Source organism: Leucopleurus acutus (genome assembly GCF_964270905.1).
Source record: "Leucopleurus acutus genome assembly, chromosome: 13".
NCBI classification, from domain to species: Eukaryota; Metazoa; Chordata; class Mammalia; order Artiodactyla; family Delphinidae; genus Leucopleurus; species Leucopleurus acutus.
Genome location: NC_139155.1, coordinates 16,693,345 through 16,720,702, shown reverse-complemented (window position 1 = coordinate 16,720,702; position 27,358 = coordinate 16,693,345). Strand labels below are relative to the sequence as shown.

At 44.2% G+C, this 27,358-nt stretch overlaps 1 protein-coding gene across 1 annotated transcript in view; it reads right to left on the bottom strand.

The window, feature by feature from the left end:
• ALPK2 (alpha kinase 2) overlaps positions 1–27,358 on the bottom strand; it is a gene marked incomplete at both ends in the record, with an annotated part of 115,820 nt that overhangs the window by 59,123 nt on the left and 29,339 nt on the right. The window contains 1 exon segment of the mRNA XM_082853600.1: positions 25,832–27,357. Within this exon segment, the coding sequence (XP_082709726.1) occupies positions 25,832–27,357 (1,526 nt within the window).

The following is a 27,358-nucleotide window of genomic DNA, read 5'->3' as shown; positions in this document are numbered from 1 at the left end:
ACATCTTATTGTTTATGCTACGTGTCGTTTGGAGGACTTCCCCGGTGGCGCAGTGGTTAAGAATCCGCCTGCCAACGCAGGCGACCAGGGTTTCAGCCCTGGTCTGAGAAGATCCCCCATGCCACGGAGCAGCTAAGCCCGTGCGCCACGACTACTGAAGCCCACGCACCACAACTACTGAAGCCTGTGTGCCTAGAGCCTGTGCTCTGCAATGAGAATCCCGCGCAACCCAACGAAGACTAGCCCCTGCTTCCCGCAACTAGAGAAAGCCTGCGCGCAGAAACGAAGACCCAACGCACCCAAAAATAAATAAAGTTTTTTAAAAGTGCCGCTTGGAAGTCATGAAAGTCTTTTGTATTAACAGTGAAAACAACCTTGATTGGTGAAGGCAGGTGAACTGGACTTGACTGATAATTACCCACGGCTTCACCCTCCGGAAGGCTGGTGTTCTAGAGCCCAGCCTTCCAGACCCCGTAATTAGCATCAACCATTTCAGACTGTTCTTGGAGGGACCTGTCTGTGCCGGAGCCCCAGGCTCTCCCATCTGTGATGGAGAGGCAGTGACTGGGGAGTCCCATATATTTGTAGTCAGATTTAGACCCTGAACTAGAAATTTAGAAGATGAAGGGGTAAACAGTTTTCATGATGGTTATTTTCCCACCCAACGCTATCAGTTTGATGGTAAATGCGAAAGCACTTGTTTTTAAACCATCACTTTAAAAAAAGGCCCGAAATCGCAAGGCAGTATCAAAATACCTGTGCTGACTCAGAAAGATAATTTTTCAAGCATCAGCAGAAAGGGGAACTTACAGAATTTGCAACTTTACCTCCTGCCCTGCCCCTACGCTCAGCTCTATAAATACAGCGGAGGCCGTAAATTGGAGGGGGTGGGGGAATACGACTTCTCCCCCTTCTGTCTTGCCTCTGTACGTAGATTTAATTCAGTTCGACAAATAATATTGACAGGCACTGTGTTTGTTCTTGGCATTTACAGATGAATTAGACCCAGTGCCTGTCTCCACGTAGCTCACAGAGTAACAGCCCAGCTGGGCTTACAAACAGCTAAAATATACAGTGAATGCTAGCAGAGAGATTAGGAATAAAATGTTATGGGAGAGATTAAGTTTCCTTCAGGGAGAGGAGAAGGGACAAGGGTAGCAGAGAAAGATCCAGAATCTGCTGCCTGTGCATTTACATTTATTAATTCCTTCATTCCTTTATTCAACAGAGAATCGTGGAAAGCTCTGTACGTGCCAGGCCTCACCCTACCTGCTGGGGAAATCCTATCACCAGAAAAGATTCTGTCTTCTTAGAACCTGAATTCTGTGTAAGGAGGTAGACAAAGCCAAGGAGGTCAGAAGATACTCTACAAGGAGAGATGATGGAGGAAACAGCATGAACAAAGGCACTGGGGTATCCAAAGTGCCCATTTATCTGGAATGACTAGGATTTGGGAAGGGTGGGAGCAGGGAGACAGCCGAAGGAGCCCACAGTCTTGTTCTGGAGACTCCTACACATGGCACAGATTTATTCCTATAGCAAGAGGGTCCATCCAAGTTTGACAGGGGCTAGGAAAGTAATATTGTCATTGGTCTGAACAAGGGAATGATATTCCCAGATTTAGGTTTCAGGAAGATTGTTGCAGTAACATGAGAGTATCTTAGAAGAGAAAGACAGTGGTCCAAGGAGTCTATTGCAGTGGTCTAGATAAAATTATGAAGATTGGGCTACAGTGGTGGCAGAAGGATGGAGTGTGTTGTGGATGGAATTGTGTCCTCCAGAAGATATGTTCAAGTTGTAACCCCTGGCACCTGTGTATCTAACCTTATTGGAAAATAGAGTCTTTATAGATGTAATCAAGTTAAGATGAGGTCACACTGGATTTGAATGGATCTCAATCCAATGACTGGTATCTTTATAAGAGGGAAATTTGGACACAGAGACACACAGGGAAAATACCATGTGACCATATAGGCAGAGATTGGAGAGATGCAGCTACAAGGATGGCCAGCAGCCATCAGAAGCCAGGAGAGAAGCATGGAATGGCTTCTCCCTCAGAGAGAGCCTCCAGGAGGAACCAGCCTTGCCAAAACCTTGATCTCAGACCTCTGACCATCAGAACTGTGAGAGAATAAGTTTCTGTTGTTTTAAGCCCCCCAGGGTGACAATCTGTTATGGCAGCTCATGGAAACCAATAGGGAGAGGAAGATTCCGACTCAGGAGACACTGTAGAAGGAAAATTGACAGGATTGGGGGACTGGTTAGATGTAGGGATTGAAGATGAGGAGGACATCAAGGACCATTCTCGGGCTTCCAGCTCAGGGAATTGCGTTATAAGCTCTTGTCGGACTGACACACCTGTTTGCTGGAATACTTGATACACTAAGTAGGTGCTTAATAAATATGCATTAAATAACAGGTGTTGGCAAGGATGTGGAGAAAAGGGAACACTTGTTGGTGGGAATGTAAATTGTTTCAGCCACTATGGAAAACAGTATGAAGGTTCCTCAAAATTTTAAAAATAGAACTACCATAGGATCCAACTAGTCCATTTCTGGGTGTTTATCTGAAGAAAATGAAAACACTAATTTGCAAAGATACATGCACCCCAATGTTCACAGTAGCATTATTTACAATAGCTAAGATATAAAAGCAGCCTAAGTGTCTATCAACAGATGAATGGATAAAGAAGTGGTTTATACACACACACACACATACACACACACACACACATATATATATAGTGGAATACTACCCAGCCATGAAAAGGAATGAAATATTGCCATTTGCAACAACATGGATGGATCTGGAAGGTATTATGCTTAGTTAAATATGTTAGACAAAGACAGACAAACACTGTATGTTTTCACCTATATGTGGAATCTAAAAAAAATAAAACAAATGAACAAATACAACATAACAGAAACAGACTCACAGAAAGAACAAACTAGTGGTTCCCAAAGGAGAGAAGCGTGGGGGGGAGAGGCAAAATAGGTGAAGGGGATTAAGAGGCACAAACTACTAGGTATAAAATAAATAAGTTACAAGGATGTAATGTACAGCACAGGAAATAGAGTCAATATCTTATAATAAATTGGTATGGAGTATAATGTATAAAAATATCAATTGACTATGTTGTACACCTGAAACTAAAATAATATTGGGAGTCCACTATACTTCAATAAAATAAAGAAATAAATAAACATGAGTTAGCTCAGCTACCATCTTTGGGCTCGAACAGAGCCTCTGTACAACTTAGTTCTTTGTGTCGAAGTTGTGCAGGGGGGATGGAGATAAGGCGAAGGCAGTGTGCCCGGGGCTGCCAGGAGGAGCAGGGTGGGCGTGGAATCGTGCCGGTGTGTCTGGGGAGGTACACTGGACATCGCAGCGAGTGGAGTGTGATGGGCCCCACGGTTCATCTCTCTCTCTGTGTCACCACAGGCCACATCCTGACCTCTGCTCCTCCAGCCCCGATGAGAAGACCGACTGCAACATCTCAGACTGCTCCTCTTCCCACCTGGTGTGGGGTTCCCTCCCCTGCAACCTGCCAGGTGTCCCCAGACCCCAGTCCTCTTGAGGATCCTGCCTGGGGTCCTCAGGACCAGTGTCCCTGTCGCCTCCACTGGTCCTTCGGATCAGCGACAGGCCAAGAAGCTTCTCGGCCTCCCTTTTCCCGGAAGTGCGGAGACTCTCCAAGGACCTGGCTGGGGAGGGGCGTGGTTAACTAGCCTGGTCCATCCCACATTTGTAGAACGCCAGCTCCACACACGACGCGAGGCCTGCAGTGTGTCATCTCAGCAAGGGACGGGTCAAGAGGATGGGAACTTTGAAGAACCACAGGAAATAGGAGGTTTGAGCTGATCTGAGCCTTTCTGCGGAGAAGATATTCAAAATCTAGGAAGGAGGATGACACCGGAAGCGCCCCAGGAGAAGCCGGCTGCTCCTTTCCCTGTTTCTTCCCTGCCTTCAGGATTCCTGCCCTTGCCCTTCGCGATGAAGGTAACCGAGGAGAGAAACTGGGGCGTAAGGGAGCGTAAGGGGTGGCGGCAATGTGCTCGGGCTCGGGGGGCCCCCCCTGCTGCTTTGTACCTTTGACTTTCTCTGAGTTCAAATCCATCAGTATCTTTTCAAGCCAATCCTCTGCGTTCCTGGATCCTCTGAAAAGGGCAGCACAGTAACAATTACGAAGGTCAGGTTAGGACATGGAATTAGCGCATTCATCAGCTCAGAACCCTCTCACCCTCCTTCAATCTCTGTGCTGACACTCCTACCCCATGAGTCCCCTTGCGAGGAGAACCGCCACTCGGAAATCTGAGATGGGGAGATGGAGAGGACGCAGCAAGACCCTGACAGATGTGGGACACTTCTCACTCCCCTTCCTATCACCTCGCTGTTGAAGGAATCTTACTCCATGGTTGCTTTTCTCCTTGTATCTCCTTCGTGCTCTCTCCCCAGTCAAGCAGATGAGGTCATTCCTCACCGCCTCAGGGCGGGATGTGGTGAGGGAAGAACAAAACCAGCCTGTATTCTAGACTCTGACCTCCTGGGCATCAAAATGCCTAAAATGTCAGGGGGATTTAGAGGATTTTCAGAACAGTTAGAAGATTCAGAGAGGCCTGACCCCCTTCCTAAAGCATCACCCCTCCCTCTCTGTCCTGCCTTGTCTGTCTCTATAGCACCATCACTGCTGATGATACAGGTACCTCTGTTTATTGTCTGTCCCCCCACTAGAAGGTAAGCACCCTGGGTTGGGGCGGGGGACTTCACTTGGCTCACTGTTGCATCCCTGGCACGTAGAAAGAGGTCTAACATAGAGTGGGTGTTCAATTAGTATTTGCTGGATGAACAGAGTATTTTGAGCAGAGACAGACTTCCCCTGGTGAGAGAGAGATCTGCTGGCCTGGGAGCAAAGGAGAGGAAAGAGGCACCTGGTGTGTCTCTGCTCCCAGCTTCCAGGAGAGAAGGGCAGTGTTCTTGCCAGAGAGGTAGCAAGAGCCCCGGCAGACAGCGCTGCGTGGGATCTCCCAAGGTGGGCCATCAGGCCCCTGGTGTGGCACAGAAAAAGCAGGAGACCTGAGGCTGCATGGCCCAGGGTAATGGTCACCTCTCAGCAGTGACCTCAGTGGACCAACAGCACCAGGACAGTATATGGACAGATGTCACAACCCTGCAGAACAGGGCAGGAGGACCTCCACAGACTCAGGTGAACGTTTCCCGCAGTCTGCATATGCGTGGCTCAAAATGGGAGAGTTACGGTAATTTCCTTAGAGTAATGGGGAGCTGGGCTTGATTCCAGCCACCTGTTTGTGAGGCCCCTGGGTCTTGCTGGACACATGTGCCTATACCCCTTCTGTTAGTGACGTGAAGAGAGGTGGAAGGACAGGGGAAGGACCATGTGGTTATTGTATATACGTGGGAAGCAAATGAAATTTCAGACTAGTGGAGGGTTTTTTTGGGTGGGGGGAGGGTGCAGGTGTCCAAAGCTATTTTGAGCACAGCAGGAACATTCCGTCATTTGCCCAGCACGGAGCTGGGTCTCTTCCCACTCCGCAGGTCAGTGATACGGGCCCCCAGAGGCTCCAGCCCCCACCTTCTTAATATTCTCATCTATATACACCAGCTTCCAGCCAAACTGGACCTTGCCGTCCCCTAACATGTCCCTCTGAGCCAAATTCACGCTCTCCTATTGGCACTCTTCATTATGGCTAATTACCCTAGACCTTCATGTGTTCAGTAAAAACTGGCTAGGTCAGAGCCTCTTCCTGTAAACTCTTTTTAGCAATGAGATTCACTCACTATATGGATTCGAAAGGAATTCACCTGAATTCCTTTACCATATGTGTGAAAGTTCACATTTTCAGGAGACCAGCAATGAGCTGAGGTTAGTGGACCGGCAGTGAGGCTGGTGAATCGCATCTGGGTACCCACGAGGGCTGAGTACAAGTTTCTGGTTAACATCATGATTTTTTTCCTCTTCGTTAATGTGTGATATCACAAAAGAGCAAAGATAAGCACCGTGGAATTCAGACCCATGCCCAGTTGTCTCAAGGGAAGGAATCTCACCTATGACTTTGAAAAGCACCGTTTTTACCAATATTATCTACTCATTGAATTGTTCCTATAGAGTCTACCAGCTCTGGAAAAGTCCTCGCCAACCAGGTGGTAAGTATTGTATCAGTTATCGTCTGGTGAGAGTCGAAGCCAGCCTTGTTCTGTATTCCCAGAGGATGGGAAGGATAGAACCTTCACCATCTCAGCCATGATGCTCAGTGCCCAGTTTGGAGGAAAATATCTGATCCCCTTGAGAACTGGTCTGATACTGACCCAGTTACTGGTGTGTGTTCTAACTATGAATAGGAAGGCTATGGGCTTATTGTTTTTTAACTGTCTATTTTTTAAACCAATCACTAATTTATTTGAACAGGTGATACATACACAGCACAAAATTCACACGGTATCCGGTGAAAGGGTGTAGAGTGACAAATAAGTCTTCCTCCTACCCCTTCACGAAGTCCCCTTCCCCAGAGTCAACCACCGTTATCAGAGTTTATTTTAGTTCTAAAGAGAGTTAAGGGGCTCAGCCCGAAAATGGAATTAGGAAGCTGTGTAATGTCGTGATTAGGGCTTGGAATCAGGCCAACTCTGTTCAAAGGCTGGCTGCAGCACATCCCGACCCAGAGCCTAGACACCAGCAGGATTTATCCCCTTGGATTGTTGAGATAATTAAATGAGCAAAACACAGCCCCAGGCACGTATTTACATTCAATAAACATCAGCTATTCTAAGCGATTGGGCGACTGAGCTTGGAGGAGGAGGGCCGAAGGGATGGGCGGAGCACGTTGACTACTCTCTGGGGAAAGTCTTCAGCCTTCACTACTCTAAGTGCGGTCCCTGGAAATCCCTGGGAGTTTGTTAGAAATGCATGATCCCAGGCCTTCCCCAGACCTGCCCAATGAAAAGCTGCTGTCAGACAAGCTCGGCAGGTGACGTGCATGTGTGTTACAGTTTGGGAAGCACTGCCCTATGCAAGCCCAGGAATCCTTGAGGGAATGGGCCGTAGAATCCCTGCCTCTGGGGAGCCAGTGATGCTGTTTCTCCCCCTTCAGACTAGGAGCCTCTTAAGACTTCTCAGGATGAAAATTCAGGGGAAAAACACGTTTAAGGGAAAAGCCACTTCCCCTCCCAATCCCCAGCTTTCTTTTCCACATCCGATTTCCCAAGCCCGGTCACCTGTGACCTCCAATGCGGCTAGAATGTGTCCTCTCTTGTCCTGTAGCTTGATAGCAACCCGATAGAGGGTTTGGGGGCAGGGTGGCATGTTGTTTTCAGAGTGATACAAGAGACACAGTGGAGCCTGCCCAACGAGCTGCAGGGCTGCCAGGATGCCAACTGGGACGCGAAGGTCCTGGCAGTGGGGGGCTGCCTCAGTTAGGGCTTGTCATTAGAAACAAGGTCTGCGTGGGGTGAGGGGTGGAAGGCTGGAGGGGCTCAGGGGGTGACAATCACTGCTGTTTGCCACATGTTCCAACAAGGAGTATATGACATACAGGAAGCAGCCCTTTCCTTAAAATAGCATTACGTACTATGATGGTGGTTACATGTCATTATACACTTGTCCAAACCCATTGAACGTACACCACCAAGAGTGAACCCTAAAGTCAACTATGGACTTTGGGTGTTAACCACGTGCCAGTGTAGGTTCATCGGTTGTAACAAATGTACCTCTCTGGGTGGGGAATGTTAACAGTTGAGGAGGGCAGGGGGTAAATGGGAAATCTCAATACCTTCCCCTCAATTTTGCTGTGAACCTAAAACTACTCCAAAAAAGAAATTCTATGTTTTAAAAAAGAGAGAGAAAATTACATCTTGTCACTGGATCAGCTGTAGAAGAGAAAAGAAAACCAAAGTTGAGGCCTGGGGCAGTGTGCTTTTTAAAAATCACCATTACAACAGAAATAACTTAGAGCTGGGCTGTCCAGTCCAGAAGACTTTAGCCATATGTGGCTAGTGAGCTCCTGAAGCATGTGTGGTGCAACTAAGGAACTGAATTTAAGTTTTTATTTAACTTTAGTTAATTTGCATGTAAAATTTTTAACGACACATGATTCAGTTAGGAAAACATTTAAGTAGGTTCAGAACAGTTTGGGTATGTGAATCTACTCTTTCAACTGTTAATTTCATGAAATCTCAATACAGATCATGTATTTCCAATAAGTAGTTAGCATACAAATTGAGTGTAAACTACACACCAGATTTTGAAGACTTGTAACCAAAGAAAAGTAAAATATCCCGTTAATAACTTGTATATGGATTGCATGTTGAGATAATATTTTGGTTACCCTGAGTTACTAAAATATAATATTAAAGTTTATTTCACCTGTGTCTTTGAACTTTTTTAACAATGTGGCTTCCAAAATAAATTAAAATGACATACCCGGCTTACCCACATACACTGCTGGTGGGAATGGAAAACGGTGCAGCTTCTTTGAAAAACAGTATATGATATTTCCCCAAAGGTTAGACATAGAGTTACCCAGCAATTCTACTCCTAGCTATTTACCCAAGAGAATTGAAAACATATGTCCACACAAAAACGTGTCCACGAATGTTCACAGCAGCATTATCCATAATAGCTACAAAGTGGAAACAGCCCAAATGCCTATCAACCGATGAATGGATAAAAATAGGTCCGGTAGATCCATAGAACATAATATTATTCAGCCACGCAACGGAATGAAGTATTGATAGATGCTCTAACATGAATGAGCCTTGAGAATATTATGCTAATTGGAAAAAGGCCGACAAAAATCACATATTGTATGATTCCATTTACAGGCAGACCTCAGAGATATTGCGGGTTCAGTTCCAGACCACTGCAATAAAGCAAATATCACAATAAAGCAAGCCACATGAATTTTTGGTTTCCCAGTGCACATAAAAGTTATGTTTACACTATACTGTTGTCTATTAAGTGTGTGATAACATTATATCTAAAAAAAAAAAAATGCACATAACTAAATTCAAAAAGACTTCAGGGCTTCCCTGGTGGCACAGTGGTTAAGAATTCGCTTGCCAATGCAGGGGACATGGGTTCGATCCCTGGTCCGGGAAGATCCCACATGCCACAGAGCAACTAAGCCCGTGTGCCACAACTACTGAAGCCAGCGAGCCACAACTACTGATGCCCGTGCGCCTAGAGCCCGTGCTCCCCAACAAGAGAAGCCACCACAGTGAGAAGCCCGCGTGCAGCAACGAAGACCCAACGCAGCCAAAAATTAATTAATTAATTAATTAAAAAAAAAACAAAACACTTCATTGCTAAACAATGCTAACTACCATCTGAGCCTTCAGCGAGTCATAGTAGTAACAACAAAGACCCCTGATCACAGATCACCATAACAAATATAATAATAATGAAAAACTTTGAAATATTGCAAGAATTACCAAAATGTGACACAGAACCATGAAGTGAGCAATTGCTGTTGGGAAAATCATGCTGATAGACTTGCTCAATTCAGGGCTGCCGCAAACCTTCAATCTGCAAAAAATAAAATAAAATAAAAACCAGCATCTGCAAAGCACAGTAAAGCGATGCACAATAAAGCAAGGTGTGCCTGTATATGAAATGTCCGGAACAGGCAAATCTATAGAGACAGAAAATGGAGTTTGCCAAGGGATGGTGGAGAGAGGATAGGAAGTGACTATTCATGGGTATGGGGTTTCTTTGGGGGACGATGAAAATATTCTGGAATTAAATCGTGGCAATGGTGGCACAGCTTATGAACATACTTACACAAAATTACATATGTGGCTTGCATGATATTTCCACTGGACAGCACTGATTTAGATGAAATAACAGCTTCTTTCCCAGCTGTCACTGGTGAGGGTACAGAACTTAGCCAGAGCTAATCAACATGGGGTGATTTATGTTGCACCCCCCCACCCCCCAGGGGACACTGGGCGCTGCCTGGAGACATTCTTAGTTGCCAGCTGCGGTAGAGATGAGAGGTAGAGGTTGCTACTGGCCAGAGACGGTGCTAAACATCCTACAATGCACAGGACAGCTGCACATAATAAAGGATTATCCAGCCCAAATGTCAGCAGCATCGAGTTTGGGAAACCCTGCACCAGAAGCTGCTCAGAGTTTCCCACCCTCCTTTGCACCATCCCAGCCTCTCTGACTGCCCTGCGGTCAGAAGGTATGTTCTGGGCATGACCTTCCCAGGACACTTTCTCCTGGAGTCCAGCCACTTCACAGGCATTCTCAGGCCAGGAGCTCCTCTGGACATCAGTGTGGAGACGGAGACATTCTAGGCATCCTAATTCTAGAGTGGATTAGATGTGGAGTCCATGACTCTGTCCTTTCTCCCTGAGTTCCAAAATGTTATACTTTATTTACTTATTTTTATTTTATTGTTTTTTTCTTTTTCTTTTCTTTTATTTATTTTATTGTTATTATTTTTTTGGCCACGCAGCTTGTGGGATCCTAGTTCCCCGACCAGGGATCAGACCCCGGCCCCCTGCAGTGGAAGTACCGAGTCCTAACTACTGGACCCCCAGGGAATTCCCAACATACTTACTTTAGATGAAGCTGGCCTTGTTCTGGGTAGAATTACCATTTTTCTTGTTGTTTTCTCTTCTGTGTCAGCTTTTGAAGCCAAAGACATCTAGAATTTGCATAGTGTGTGTCATAAATGGGTTCCTTCTCTGATGTCGGAAGTAAAAACCTAAGGAATATCCTGACTTGCTCTGAAGTGCTTTGTTTTAAAAATTATCCTTTCTGTCTGCATTAGTTTTTTGTTTGTTTGTTTGTTTGTTTTTGCGGTACGCGGGCCTCTCGCTGTTGTGGCCTCTCCCATTGCGGAGCACAGGCTCCGGACGCACAGGCTCAGCAGCCATGGCTCACGGGCCCAACCGCTCCACTGCACATGGGATCTTCCCGGACCGGGGCACGAACCCGTGTCCCCTGCATCGGCAGGTGGACTCTCAACCACTGCGCCACCAGGGAGGCCCTGCATTAGTTTTATGGCTGCTGTAACTAATGACCACAAACGTAGTCACTTAAAAGATACGAATTGATTATCTTACAGTTCTGGAAGTCAGAAGTCAGACATGGATCTCCCTGGGCTAAAATCAAGTTAGCGGCAGGGCTGCATTCCTTCCGGAAGCTCCAGAGAAGAAATCTCTTGCCTTTTCCAGCTTCTAGAGGCTGCCTGCTTTCCTTAGCTCATGCCCCATTCCTCCATCTCCAAAGCCAGCAGCACAGCATCTTCCAATCTCTCTCTGACTCTTCTCCCTCCCTCTCTCGCTTAGAAGGACTTATGTGATTACATTTGGACCCCTGGCAAATCCAGGGTAGTCCCCCATCTCAAAACCTTTAACTTATTCACATTTGCAAAGTCCCTGTTGCCATGTAAGGTAACATATCCATGGGTTCTGGGGACTAGGGCATGGACCTAATCTTTCGGGGGCATTGTTCTGCCTACGACACTGTCAACTGAACCTGGGCAATCTGCTGGGTGGCCAGCATCCTCATGCCACAGGGAGAAGAAATTGGGGCGTGTTTGCTTTTCCAGAATTGTGGAATTTTCCCAATCAGAGTTTTGAGGTAGTTAAAATGCTGACTTTCCAGATCCTAATTCTCAGTGACTTGTGCCCCAAAATGGTCAGTGATAGATTTAGAAACTATGTGTTATAGGCTGAATTATTTCCCCACCCGCAAATTCATGTGTTGAAGCTCAGAATGTGACCATATTTGGAAACAGGGCCTTTAAAGAGGTGAATAAGGTAAAGTAAGGTCCTTAGAGTGGCCCTTAATCCAATATGACTGGTGTCATTATAAGAGGAGATTAGGATATAGACAGACAGCAGACACGTGCACCCACAGAGAGATGACCGCACGAATGCCCAGTGAGAAGGCAGCCACCTCAAGCCAAGGAGAAAGGCCTGAGAACTAGCCAGCTCTGCTGACCCCTTGACCTTGCCCTTCTAACCTCCAGAACTTTGAGAAAATAAATTTCTGTTGTTTAAACCATTCAGTCTGTGGTATTTTATGATGGCAACCCTAGTAAACGAAAACACGACTTTTCCATATTTATACCTTCATATCATTTGAAATGAATGATCACTATTCAAATCTATTCATATTATTATGGTTGACAATGTTTCTGGAGTGCTTGTCACGCTTGCTGGATTGATATCCCCTTTTGTACATGGGCCTTTCGGATCACAGGGCAATGTTCAACTCAACATGTATTGAGCTCTTCTAACGACCAGGTACTGTGTGCTCAGTAAGGCTCACCACTGACCACAGGGAATTCACAGTCCAGCAGGGCAGATGAATCAGGACAGTGTGGATCTAATCCAGTGTGATGGACAGGAGAGGCTCTAAGTGAAGAGCTGTAGGACTAAGCAGGCGGAGTGGCCCGGGGGCAGTTGAGCCCAGGCGACTGAGGAGCTAGGGGGCAGGCATAATCCAAATCTGCCTTGGGGACAGTTAGATAATTTCATAAACAATCTGGATTTTGGAGCCAATTAATGGGGTTCTTTTTCCTGAATGATCCTGGCTCTTTTCTCAAACTTCGGTGGCCCTCAGCAGTAGCAGCAGCAGCTTCAATTTGTGGTGTGTTGACCTGATTGCCTTAGGGAATCTGAATTCCATTTTTCCCACTTGAAATAAACGTGCCATGTTCCTGTTAATTAACATCTTTGAGCCTTGTGGGCAGGCTCACACTATTATTACAAGGATTGAAGGAAATAGCAAATGCGGGGCATTCGTTCAGTACTAGGAACACGAAGACACTCAATAAAGGGTGATTATTTTTGTGGATGAGGAGACACTCTGTTTCTCCCCACAGGCAGTGCAAACTTTTGACCAAGTATAGAAGCTGGGATGACGATCTAAAAGTGTACCTCCAAGTCAATGTCATCTTTTAACTACACAACTGACTGATACGGCTTATTCCTTATTGCTTAGTTTTGGTAACAATTCCATTTCAGAAAAATGCCTTAGGACAGTGTCATATACGTGCCATGCAATGAACACAAAAGTATCAATATCACCATTCATAAGAACACAGCTTCCCAGTGAATAGGGTAACCTCTGGTATAAATTAGATACAAATAGAAGCTACTTTAAACATAAGGGATGATTGTTAGTAATTTACGATATTAGTGCACCAAATAGCTCCCAAATTACCTGGGGCTGTGAATTCTGAGGATGACTTTATATCTTAGTCAGCTTAGACTGCTCTAACAAAATACCATAGACTGGGTGGCTTAAACACCAGAATTTTTTTTTTTAACATCTTTATTGGAGTATAATTGCTTTACAATCGTGTGTTAGTTTCTGCTTTATAACAAAGTGAATCAGTTATACATATACATATATCCCCATATCTCTTCCCTCTTGCGTCTCCCTCCCTCCCACCCTCCCTATCCCATCCCTCTAGGTGGTCACAAAGCACCGAGCTGATCTCCCTGTGCTATGCAGCTGCTTCCCACCAGCTATCGGTTTTACGTTTGGTAGTGTATATAGGTCCATGCCACTCTCTCACTTTGTCACAGCTTACCCTACCCCCTCCCCATATCCTCAGGTCCATTCTCTAGTAGGTCTGCGTCTTTATTCCTGTCCTGCCCCTAGGTTCTTCATGACCTTTTATTTTTTTTCTTAGATTCCATACATATGTGTTAGCATACAGTATTTGTTTTTCTCTTTCTGACTTACTTCACTCTGTATGACAGACTCTAGGTCCATCCAACTCACTACAAATAACTCAATTTCGTTTCTTTTTATGGCTGAGTAATATTCCATTGTATATATATAAACACCAGAATTTTATTTCTCATAGCTCTGGAGAACCAGCTCGGTTCCTGGTGAGAGCTCGCTTTCTGGCATGCATACAGTGCAGCTGCCTCCCCATGGTCTCTCCTCTTTTTCTTATAAGATCACTAATCCCACTGTATGTGGGGGGGGGGGGGTCCACCCTCATGAACTCATCTAAACCTAATTACCTCGAACATTGTCAGATTTATCCATTTTTCTTTCCCTTTATGCTTAGACAGACTTTCCTCACCTAGAGATCCACATTTCCTTCCATTTTATTTGATATTCTTTTGGTAGCTGATATTTTTTTTGGTATTTTTTTGAATTAAGGACTCACAGGACTTTAGTGCCTGGGAAACAGAGATCTTCTTGTTGAATCCCTTCAGTTCACACTGAGGAAAGAGGCCTCAAGAGGAGGAGAAATGACACAGGACGTGCAGCTGGTCACTGGCAGAACCAGGACTAGAATCGAGGATTCCTAGGCCCCAGTCTGTTTTCCTTTTCAAAAACACTAGTTTTACTCTATGACATATATCACAGAAAGATCCTTTTTGACCCACTTCCTATAGTAATGGAAATAAAAACAAATGGGACCTAATGAAACTTAAAAGCTTTTGCACAGCAAAGGAAACCATAAACAAGATGAAAAGACAACCCTCAGAATGGGGGAAAATACCTGCAAGTGAAGCAACTGACAAAGGATTAATCTCCAAAATATACAAGCAGCTCATGCAGCTCAATATCAAAAAAACAAACAACCCAATCCAAAAATGGGCGGAAGACCTAAATAGACATTTCTCCAAAGAAGACACACAGATGGCCAAGAGGCACATGAAAAGATGCTCAACATCACTAATTATTAGAGAAATGCAAATCAATACCACAATGAGGTGTCACCTCACACCAGTCAGAATGGCCGTCATCAAAAAATCTAGAAACAATAAATGCTGGAGAGGGTGTGGAGAAAAGGGAACACTCTTGCACTGTTGGTGGGAATGTAAATTGATACAGCCACTATGGAGAACAGTATGGAGGTTCCTTAAAAAACTACAAATAGAACTACCATATGACCCAGCAATCCCACTACTGGGCATATACCCTGAGAAAACCAAAATTCAAAAAGAGTCATGTACCAAAATGTTCATTGCAGCTCCATTTACAGTAGCCAGGACATGGAAGCAACCTAAGTGTCCATCGACAGATGAATGGATAAAGATGTGGCACATACATACAATGGAATATTACTCAGCCATAAAAAGGAACGAAATTGAGTTATTTGTAGTGAGGTGGACGGACCTAGAGTCTGTCATACAGAGTGAAGTAAGTCAGAAAGAGAAAAACAAATACTGTATGCTAACACATATATATGGAATCTAAAACTTTTTTAAAAAATGGTTCTGATGGGGCTTCCCTGGTGGCGCAGTGGTTGAGAGTCCGCCTGCCGATGCAGGGGACATGGGTTCGTGCCCTGGTCCGGGAAGATCCCACATGCCACGGAGCAGCTGGGCCCGTGAGCCATGGCTGCTGAGCCTGCGCGTCCGGAGCCTGTGCTCCGCAACGGGAGAGGCCACAACAGTGTGAGGCCCGCGTATCGCAAAAAAAAAAAAACAAAAAAAAACAAAAAAAAAATGGTTCTGATGAACCTGGGGGCAGGACAGGAACAAAGACACAGACATAGAGAATGGACGTGAGGACACGGGGAGGGGGAAGGGTAAGCTGGGACGAAGTGAGAGAGTGGCATGGACATATATACACTACCAAATGTAAAATAGATAGCTAGTGGGAAGCAGCTGCATAGCACAGGGAGATCAGCTCGGTGCTTTGTGACCACCTAGAGGGGTGGGATAGGGAGGGTGGGAGGCTCAAGAGGGAGGGGATATGGGGATATATGTATACATATAGCTGATTCACTTTGTTATACAGCAGAAACTAACACACCATTGTAAAGCAATTATACTCCAATAAAGATGTAAAAAAAAATAAAATTAAGTTAAATTCAAAAAACCACTAGTTTTCAATAATGCAGGTAATAAATGAATACAGTTTCCTTTTAAAATGTTACATTACTAATCACCCTTCTGAATGCAATATTCCTATTTCCCTCCCTGGAGTTAGTCATCATTATCATTTTGGTGTGTATCCTTCCAGACTTAAAAAAATAATTTTATGTATATATATATATGTATGTATAAGAACATACACTATTCTGGATTAGTCTGGAGGGCATGAATGGTATCATGTTCCATGGATCATGCTGCACTATACCTTTCTCTTTATATTATGTTTTGAGATGCCCAGCATCTGAACAGGCCACATTTTATTTAGCTGTTTCTGCATAAATGTTTCCTTAGACAAACAATTCTGCAAAACATATTATGGTACACAGCCCTCCTGGGGCCCGTGTGTAAGCTCTTCTTGAGAGTAGATACCGAAAAGTGACACTGCTGCCCTTCTTCGTGTTAAAAGATACCACCAAGTTACATTCTTGCTGGCAATGAACCCATTTCTCCATAATCTCAATAACTTGATGTTATCATCCTTTAAATCTTTTGTCTGTCTGATGGGTGGAAATGTTACATCTTTTAAATTTATATTTTCCTAATTACTCACAAGATTGTACATCTTCTCATATGTTTAATAACCACTTAGATTCTCTCTTCTATGAACTTCATATTTATTTACTTTTACCTTTTTTAAAATTCAGTTGTTAAGGGTACTTTTCTTATCTATTTGTTTTTTATATGCCTTGGAAATTAATCTTTGTCTCTTACATGTTTGACATATTTTTCCTGGTGCGTCACTTTCATTTAATTTTGTTCATAGTATTTTTTGTTATATAAAATTTTTAATTTGATGTAATCAAAACTGTCATATTTTTTCTTTGTTTTTGTTGTTGTTGTTGATGTTCTTTATATCCCAAGAAGATCTTGTGGCTTTCAAGGTCATAAAAATAGTTTCCAATACTTTTTCCAGTAGTTTATAGTTTGGGTTTTTTATATTTAACTCAAAGACCCATCTGGGGCTTCCCTGGCGGTACAGTGGTTAAGAATCCGCCTGCCAATGCAGGGGACACGGGTTCGAGCTCTGGTCTGGGAAGATCCCACATGCTGTGGAGCAACTAAGCCCATGAGCCACAACTACTGAGCCTACGCTCTAGAGCCCATGAGCCACATCTACCGAAGCCCTCACGCCACAACTACTGAAGCCCGCGCACCTAGAGCCCGTGCTCCGCAACAAGAGAAGCCACCGCAATGAGAAGCCCGTGCACCGCAACAAAGAACAGCCCCCGCTCGCCACAAAAGAAAGCCCGTGTGCAGCAACAAAGACCCAATGCAGCCAAAAATAAATTAATTAATTAATTAATTAATTAATTTAAAAAAGATCCATCTGGAGTTTATTTGAGGTCCATTGGTCTTATTTTTTTCCCCACACGGATGGCTAGTTGTGTCAACTTTGAAGATTTTGCTTCTTCCCTAAAACTTGGCTATTTCTATCTTAAACCAAATTCCAATATATTCTTAGGTCTGATTCTGTTCTCTCAACTCACTTTGGTTTATCTACTTATCTGTTTGGGGCTACTACCGCACTGTTCTGATTACCACAGCTTTAGCGTTCGTATTGATAGATGGTTGGGTAACCCAATATTTTTTCGGTCCCTTTTCAGTGAAGCAAGTTCACTTTCAGTCATAGCAAAAAAAAAAAAAAAGACCAATAAGGCATGTCTCTGGCACTCAGCTCCCACCCAAGGCAGTGATGAGAGATTCGCTACAGGGACTAAAACTCATCCTCGCAGCCCAAGGACCCTCCTCTCACCAGCCTCTCCTGCTGCCACCCAGATTCTTGTCCCGTCCCTACTCCTCAAAATAAAACTCAGCTGTAGATGGTACACCTGTTTTGGATTAGTTACAATAAATCAGGATCTGTATTTATTTCAGTGGCTGGACAGGTGACGCCCAAGCTGCATTTATAGCAAGCCAACTAGAAACCAGAGAAAAATCCAAGTCATGAGGTTTTTTTCCTCTTAGGGCAAAGGGGTTACACTTGACAAGCCCTAAACTGCCCGTTGTTTCCAAAATCCTGCGATTCTTTACAGGGATGCCTCAAGTTGTAGTATTCACACCAGGTCTCATTCTAGTTAAGCCCATGGCTTAAATTCTGCTCAGGAGAATCACTTAATTAAAGTGATCACTTAATTAATTAAGAATCACTTAATTAAAGGTGCAGATACAACAAGTCTTGGGTAAAACTCAGAGATCTGTATCTTTAAACAAGCACCTTAGCAGGTGATTCCCAGTGCAAATCATCCCGGCCCCCACTTGGAGGCAGTGCCCTGAGGCCTTGGAGCCCCTGAGCAGCAGGCCTTTGTGCCCCCGTAGCACAGGGGGGACTCTGTAACACGTGTTCTGTAATGAGGTAGCCCAATGAAATCAGTTACTAGGGAATGACATCAGTATAACGTAGATGCTGCATTGGCTCATGGGCAATATTTCCTAGGCTAAGGGCCCCTGAATAGCTGGAGTAAACTATAGAATCTTGAGCAGGAAAGGGAATAGCCTTTAACTCAGCTTTTGCATTGGCAGCAGGGACCCTTTGTAGTCATATTTTAATAAAATTAAAACTGAAGCCTGGGGGGTGGGGGAGGGATGGACTGAGGAACTGGGGTTGGGAGATGCCAACTCTTACACATAGAATGGATAAACAGCAAGGTCCTACTGTATAGCACAGGAACTATATTCAATCTCTTGTGAGAACTATAATGGGAAAGAATCTGAAAAAAATATAGGTATAACTGAGTCACTTTGCTGTACAGCAGAAATGAACACAACATTGTAAATCAATTAGACTTCAATTAAAGAATAAATTAAAAAAAAAATGAAGCCTGCCCCAGTGCTCCTAAGAGGCACACTCCAGGCCTGGGTCACTTGAAGGCACGCGGCACCTCCCAGGCCCAGCTTCACAGACGGCTCCACAGAGACCCATTTCTGTTTTCGCATCTCGGCCTCCAGCTGCTCTGACTAAAGGGCTGCCAGCACTTCCACTCAATGACCTTGTGTATATTTAATCTCTGCTGTGGTGGCCCTCAGGCAACCTGAGCCGCCTCCCTGGGTGGTCCAAGTGAACTTCTTGCATTCATTTTTTGCTTTTGTCTCTAGTTTTTAAATGGCCTGTTTATGAAGTAACCTGCGGGGAATACTATTTTCCCCAGAAGCTGTGGGGACTGTGACTTTGCAGAATGTGAGGTGTTGCGGGAATGCATATACCGTACCAGAGCAGAAACAACTTACACGTGGAGAACGCCCACTACCTTGATTTGAAAAGTAGTATTGAATAACCTGGCGCTTTGTTCCTTGGCTAAGATTGCAGAAAATCAGGTGCGAGGGGCTCCAGTATCCTTGAGGGAGCGCTTTCGTGAGGGGCACAACCTCTCAGGAAAGGTGGCCCTGCTCTGCCAGTGTGGGACCTGGAACCCCCAGGGTGACACTTGCATTCCACTCCCTGAGGGTCTTAGAACCACCAAAATCAGGACCTCTGGGGGTGGGGCTTGGGCACCTGTATATTTAGAAAACCAGGGATGGTTCTAAAGCACAGCCAAGATTCTCAATCTTAGAGGTTCAGAGAATCATTTGGGAGCTTTTAAAACCCTCAGTGCCCGAGCCACACTGCAGACAAATTACATCAGAATCTTGTAGGGGGAGTGAGGGACGGGGGCGGTACTCAGGCATCAGAATGGTTTAAGGTCCCAGGTGATCCCAGGTACAGCAGGGTTGAGACCATTGCCTTAGGGTCTCAGTGGGAAAGATCTCTTCTTGCAGACCAGGTCTTTTGGAACTTTAGTGTGCATACAAATCTCCTAAGAATTGGGCTAAAATTGCAAATTCTGATTCAGCAAGACTGGGGCGGGGCTTGAGATTTTGCATTCTGCCAAGCTGGTCTGCAGACCACAAGGTGAGTAGCAAGGCTGTAGGTACTAACGAGCTTCCGTTGATTTTTTTTTTTTTAACATCGTTATTGGAGTATAATTGCTTTACAATGGTGTGTTAGTTTCTGCTGTATAACAAAGTGAATCAGCTATACATATACATATACCCTCATATCTCTTCCCTCTTGCATCTCCCTCCCTCCCACCCTCCCTATCCCACCCCTCTAGGTGGTCACAAAGCACCAAGCTGATCTCCCTGTGCTATGCGGCTGCTTCCCACTAGCTATCGGTTTTACATTTGGTAGTGTATGTATGTCCATGCCACTCTCTCACTTTGTCCCAGCTTACCCTTCCCCCTCCCCATATCCTCAAGTCCATTCTCTAGTAGGTCTGCATCTTTATTCGCGTCCTGCCCCTAGGTTCTTCATGACCTTTTTTTTTTTTTTAGATTCCATATATATGTGTTAGCATACAGTATTTGTTTTTCTCTTTCTGACTTACTTCACTCTGTATGACAGACTCTAGGTCTATCACCTCACTACAAATAACTCAATTTCGTTTCTTTTTATGGCTAATATTCCATTGTATATATGTGCCACATCTTCTTTATCCATTCATCTGTCGATGGGCGTTTAGGTGGCTTCCATGTCTCAGCTATTGTAAATAGAGCTGCAGTGAACATTCTGGTACATGACTCTTTTTGAATTATGGTTTTCTCAGGGTATATGCCCAATAGTGGGATTACTGGGTCGTATGGTAGTTCTATTTGTAGTTTTTTAAGGAACCTCCATACTGTTCTCCATAGTGGCTGTATCAATGTACATTCCCACCAGCAGTGCGAGGGTTCCCTTTCCTCCACACCGTCTCCAGCATTTACTGTTTGCAGATTTTTTGATGATGGCCGGCCGTTGGTTATTTAATACCGACTGAGTACAACACCTGCAGTGAGCAGTAATCATGCAGGTCCAGGATGGTAATGGGTTTAGGCAGAAGTGGCACAGTGGGCTTTGTGATTAAAAACAAAACAAACGTTTGTGTTACTCCCTGGGTCAGCCGTGGAGTAGTGCTGACAAGAGGCGTGACTGCCACGTTCTGAGAGATGAGTGATTATAAACTTCGGCCCTTCCCATCATCAGCAGAGAGCTGGCTCACCCGCCTTCCTGAGTCAGTGCTAACAGTTGTTATTTGGGCTGATGCATTTTATTATGCAGATGAATTCGAATCTCAGATTGTTCTGTCCCAGATATGAAAACTATATTGCAAGAAGGTTTAGATTATCAGCTTATATTTTCCTATGCTTTAAAAGAATTTTTCTGGAGACCTGTGTCTACCTGTCACTGGGTGGCCATGCACATTTCAAGCTGCCGTATACCGTGTTATTACACTGCCTGCCTAGCTACTCGGCTGCACTTAAATGAACTTTCCTACCACATTTATCACATGAGCCTACACAAGTGACACATTTCTATAGATCTTACTACACACACATACATACACACATACAGAAGCACAAGTAAAACTGGGAAAATCTGAATAAGATCAACAGATGGTATCAATGTCAATGTCTTGGTTGTGAAAATTATGCTATAGTTTTGCCAAATGTTACCATCGGGGGAAGCTGGGCACGGTGTACAGTGCTCTCTCTGTCTCATTTCTTACAACTATATGTGCACGTACAATATCTCATTAAAAATTTCAATTAAAAAAAGGTATTAAATCCTCTTGTAGCCAGCCAAAAGGAGGCTGATATGGGGAGAAAGGACATATGGATTAAGAAGGTAAATAATAAATTGAAAAATGAAAATACTTATTAAATGTTAACTGCATAATAGGTACTGTGCTGAGCATTTAACCCGTACAACACTCTGTGAGGTGGTGGTGGTTGTTATTATTATTGTTATTATTATTATTTTGTTTTAGATGAGGAAACTGGGGCTGGGAGAGCTTAAGTAGTTTTTCCCAGGGCACAGAGTCAGAAAGCAGTAGGGCAGGAACCAAACTCAGGTCCAGAGCTCACCACACTATACAATGAATGAGGACAAGCATGCTGTTTCTCTGGAAGGAGAAATCATAGTTAGGGATGAGTAAAGTGCTTCAGGGGAAGTACAATTTGAAGGACCTGCACCTTGGCCTTGAAGGAGTAGGTGAGCTGAGCTAGCAACAAGCTGAGTGATGGCGTTCCAGACCAGAAGATGGAAAAAACACATGCTGAGAAAAGTCTTCCTTTTCCAGGTAAGGTAGCCAGCGTGTACGTCTGCTTTGCCTCTCAGAAGTAAACAGAAGCAATATTGTGGAAGGTCTTGAATGCTAGGGGGATGTGGTAAGATCTTCCTGGATCTAGTTAGCAATTTGTGAGAGCTGATAAGCCACCAACAAGGCCAAGGTTGTATCTGAATTCCCAGCATTCAAGGAAGCCGAATGCAAAGTGTGGTCAGTTTAGCATAAACCAATCCATCCCCAGGGCCAGAAGAGCAATGGGTAGCAATTTCCTAGTGGAACGGTGGTATATGAGGGGAACCAAGGAATGTACTTATGACAATGAAGGCCATAAAGTAGTTGAGACCAATGAATATTAGAATCATACATGACTATACCTGGAATTCGCAGCAAAAGCAGTTCTAAGAGGGAAGTTTATAGCAATACAATCTTACCTCAGGAAACAGAAGTCTCAAGCAACCTAGCCTTACACCTAAAGCAACTAGAGAAAGAAGAACAAACAAAACCTAAAGTTAGTAGAAGGAAAGGAATCATAAAGATCAGAGCAGAAATAAATAAAATAGAGATGAAGAAAACAATAGCAAAGATGAGTGAAACTAAAAGCTGGTTCTTTGAGAAGATAAACAAAATTGACAAACCTTTAGCCAGACTCATCAAGAAAAAAAGGGAGAGGACTCAATCTAGTTATCTAGTACCATATGGCTATTTACTCATTCAATTATTGAGTGCCTATTACGTGACCAGTACTATTCCAAGGACTTGGGACATTTCAGTGAACAAAACAGTGACCGAACTCACTACCATCATGGAGCTCACCCTTTATGCTGATTCCTGGTCAGGAAGATTCTTAACTATCAGAACCTAAGAATACATTTCCATACCGTACACTTGAGTTCCCATGATCCCAAAGAGCAATGCAAATCTCTCTGGGGTGAAGCTGGGCAGCTATGCAGAAGGACAGACACAGTACTTCTGATTTAAGAGTGAGGATGATCTTACCCCAGTGTGGCTACAAGGAAACTTAAGAGGGGCAGACTGGCCGGCGCTGCCTCTGAGTTGGATCAAGAAAGTAAGATCAGAACCAAGGTGAACAATTGGCAGTGTGACCCTTGAAGATGATTCAAGTTAGCCTGGGGTACCCTTTCTGTTTTCCACTCCCAAACTGGGATGAATTTAGGAATCTTCCATAAATGTAGAGCAACTGGGGGCTTTTCAGTCTTAGCCTGGGTAAGTACCATTTCGAGACAAATCAGAACAAGATGGCTTTGCCTTGTTAGAGTGGGAAAGGAAGACAGCAAGTAAGGACTCCTGGATTCAGTTTAGTCTACACGTTTGCCTTGTTCTTGTAACGTAGAATTAGAGATACGGAATTTTTCTCAGCATGCTAAAAGCAATACACAGATGAAGAGAAAATACTAAAAGATAAGATGCTGGTCACTGTTTCTACTGCTAGTCACCTTCAAGGAAGTGAATCAGGCAAGAGTCAGGAGAGGGCAAATTTATTAATGTTAACTTCAACCAAGGATTTTTAACCCATTTTAAGTTCCCACGAGCCTCAGATGTCTGAGAATAAATATTTTAAATGTCTTTTGACTTAGTTATGGAAAGATTCACCAATCTTGGGCTGGCTTTTTTTTTCTTTAGCAATATTATAAAATATTTGATTTAGTTCCCAATGACCCCTAATGCTTTGGTGTCACATGTGCAATGATATTTAGCCATTTCCTGTAAATGTGGCTATGCTGCGTACATGTGTAAGAAATACAGACATCTCCTACAGTTAGAGAGTAACTTTTTGCATGGGTAAAAGAAATCTGCACTCACTATGCCACTATACCTGTGGCAGAACGTTCCTGCTTTACTTAAGGGTCAATAAATGCCACAGGTACAGAGATCCTATTTCTAACTTGGGGCTACACGGAACTATTTCATATATAGCTTCTACTCACATTGTCCCTTGAGTGAGAGGTCGACTCTGCTACTGAGAACAGCAGAGTGAGAAATGGCCCTCTATCTGCAGAATGCAAGCTTTCTAAAAATTCATGTTCAGGGTCCTGAGATAATTGCCTTGGTCATGTGTGAAACCACAGATGGGACCTTGAGCTGATAGCTGGCAAGGTAGGTGTGCATCCATGAATGTGTGACTGTGTGAGCAAGAGTCCCATTAGAAGTTTGGCAGAGACAAGAGTGTCCCAGGGACCGCCCCTTCTATTTCACTGCGTTGCCAGGAAACAAGTGAGCTTCCTGGTCCCCAGGGCTCTCCATCTCAGAATTCAGGATGACAAAGGGGGCTCCTTCCTTGAGCGCCTCTCAACTTTTGTCAGCTGAGGGAGCTAGGCATTGCCTCCCACAGTGATGGGTCTAAAACTAACATTGTCAATAGCCCCCTCTCCTTCACTTACTTTTTTTGGGCCACTTTGCTCCCCACTTCCCCTTGCTCCACACTCAACCTTTAATAATTGAAGCAATTTGCCCAGTGAAACGCTCAACATGGATAAACGACTGTGAAAAGGCACTTAGCTGAGTCAGGAAGAGCATTTTATGAGTAGAAAGGGAAATGCTGTATTTATTGACATGGAAAAATTTACATTATAACTTAATTTTGTATTACTTTTTGGCCAAATCGCCTCTATAAACTCCTCTTGGGCATGAATCTGTGGTCATCGGTGTGTTAAACAACCAAAAAGGATAAAGCTGGCACTCCTGCAAAGAAGTAAAGTATAAATGTGACCTTTATACGGCTAATTTGGCCCGTGGAACAGAACAATTTCCTCAGGAAAAAACTACCCTGGATCTGGAGATTTTTAGATTTTTAGGCTATTTTATCTATGGGTCTTTAGAAATCAACATATTAAATTTTTACTTTTTCACAAAGGGAGTTCAATAACTTTGAATGCATTTGGGAATACTTAATTTTCTTTGGAGTATACCTAGGCTTCTATAAAGACAATACTAGGTCCCAACCACAAAGTTGGGAGAAGGGAGAACAGAGGCTGAGTAAAAATAATTGATAAATAACTTTTCTTAGGTATTTACTTCCAACAACCAAATCTTGGTCATAGCAGAGCATCAGTTCAAAGCCCATTTGGAACCCTTTAAAATTATAAATATAATAAGTTCATATATCAAGCATAACATATTTGTACATTAATTATTCCCATTAATTCAATTGCATCTTTTTCAAATACACCCCCACATCAGTAATAGAGTAAAACTTTTTTTTTTTTTTTGGCTTCCTGTTGTGTTTTCTTAGCCTCTTTAATACTTTGTGGTCTAAGAAAAATAAAATAAAACAGACATTCGTTCAAAAACCTACTTTGATTTTTGAGCACAGCAAAATCTACTTTATCCACTTTCTCCAGCATCAAGTGAATCCTGCAAATCATTTAGACACACAGAAATCTTTCATTCTTACTACGAATTCTGATAAAACCCAGCACTTACCAGTTTTCAAACTGCCCCGAAACATCACTAAAAAGAATGTTTTGATTTTTTTTTTTTTACAAGCTACACCCAAAACATTTGCTTAAAAACTTTCTAAATGGTGACATTGCCTGGTAAAACACACGCAGTAGACAAAATATCAAATTTCTTTGTCCAGCTGTCCAGAATCCTATTAGTGCCTCTTACTTCTATCTGTCTTTCGCTATAATTAGGATGGCTTAGGGTTTATCTGGCCCTTTTTTCAAAACCAGATTTCCTTCCCAGCAGCAGCCCCTGTCATTCACAAGTACCCTGATGGTACTGGAAGAACCATTTTGATGCACATTGTGGAACAGCAGTTGTGAATGTGAAGGGAAGGGACATACACACACGTGCACACGCACAAATACATTTTAGCTTATAATTTTTTAAAAGAGGAGTCTTACCTGAGGATGATCACTCCAGTCTGGAACCCTGCCTGTTTCAAGTGCGTTTGTAACCCACACTCCTTCTCCCTGCAAGTCCAAGCTCCCTTCTTTGGAGAGTGAGCCTGGTGGAGCCTGCAGGATGTTTGCTTCTTGCTCTGCTTGGGGTGGAGTAGCACAGCCTCCTGCATGGAGCTGGGAATTCAAACCAGCCGCTTCTGCTTTGGCATGGGAACTCTCTCTTTTGTCACGTGGGGTTAGTGGGTGCTTCCCAGGTCCTCTGGGATACAGGCGATTCAGGGGGGCTTCTGTTGCCCCTTCTTCCAGGTTGGGGTTCAGCTTCTTGGCTTTTCCCTTAATCCCCGGTCGCCTCGCCCTGGCAGGTTTCTCTGAGCCCCTCCGGCTCAATGAGTCTTTCCCCCCTACTCTTTTCTCAGCCACAGTCTCCAAACACTGGTTCATCCCTGATTTTCCCAACTCACCAGATAAGTGCTTCCTCTCTCTCTCTGTTACTGCTTTATCCATGTTTAGCAGATTGTCACTGGCAAATTCCTTTCCTGCCTGGTGGCCGTCTCTGGTTTCCCCTTGAATTCCTGGATAGCCATCTTCAGCAGCTTCAGGGGCAGTGGGTGGTTTATATCTCCCCTGGTCTGTCACCATAGACGTTCCATCCTGGTGAGGTCCCACAGGCAGGGTCATCCCTGTCTGCGGGGATGAGGCACTGTGCATGGAGGCTAGGCTGCTCCGTACCTCCACTTCTTGGGATGGTGAGTGATGACCACAGAGGCCAGCGGTGGCATCCATAGGCCCGGTGTCATCCGACACCAGAGGCTCACAACCCATTTCACTGAGGAAATGCTCACATCCACCCAGGCAACACTCACTGAATTCCATCTCTTCGTCATCGCTTTCTAATAAAAAAACACGCTCAGTCCCCTGCAGGTCCCTTTGCCAAATTGCATTAGAGTGATCTGTCATGATGTCGGAACATTCCAGATACTCCAGGTCATTGTCTGAAAACTCCTCGGCGTAGGTTAGGGTTATCTCTGAGCAGAGTTCATAATCACTGTCAAAGTCTGTGCTGGAAGGCGGGCAGCTGACAGTCTTGTTGCCCGTGGCCCTGTCACCTGGGGAAGTGGATGAGGCTACCTCCATCAGCGGCAGGCTAAAGCTGATGGATTTCTGTACTGTGGGATTTTGATGACTAGAGTTGAAGACTTCTTCATTCGGGCCATTGGTGTCTAAGGCACCATCCATTAACCTTGATAGTTCGGAATGCACTGTCCTGTGGCCACACACATCTTGTTTATCGGGAATATTACTTGAATTAGAACAAAGCAACCCCTCTGCAACGTCCTCTGTGTTGTCGGGATCACGAGCCTCTTCAGTTTGCCTCATGTCTTTAACATCCAAGGGATTTTCAGAACTGGATGTACCAAGGGCATTATCAGCCAATAGCTGGAGTGAACACGCACCATTGAATTTGGAGGAGGCGGAGTCAGCTGATGCGGGAGGACCCGAGGCGATACTTTCTTCTTCCTTATAGGA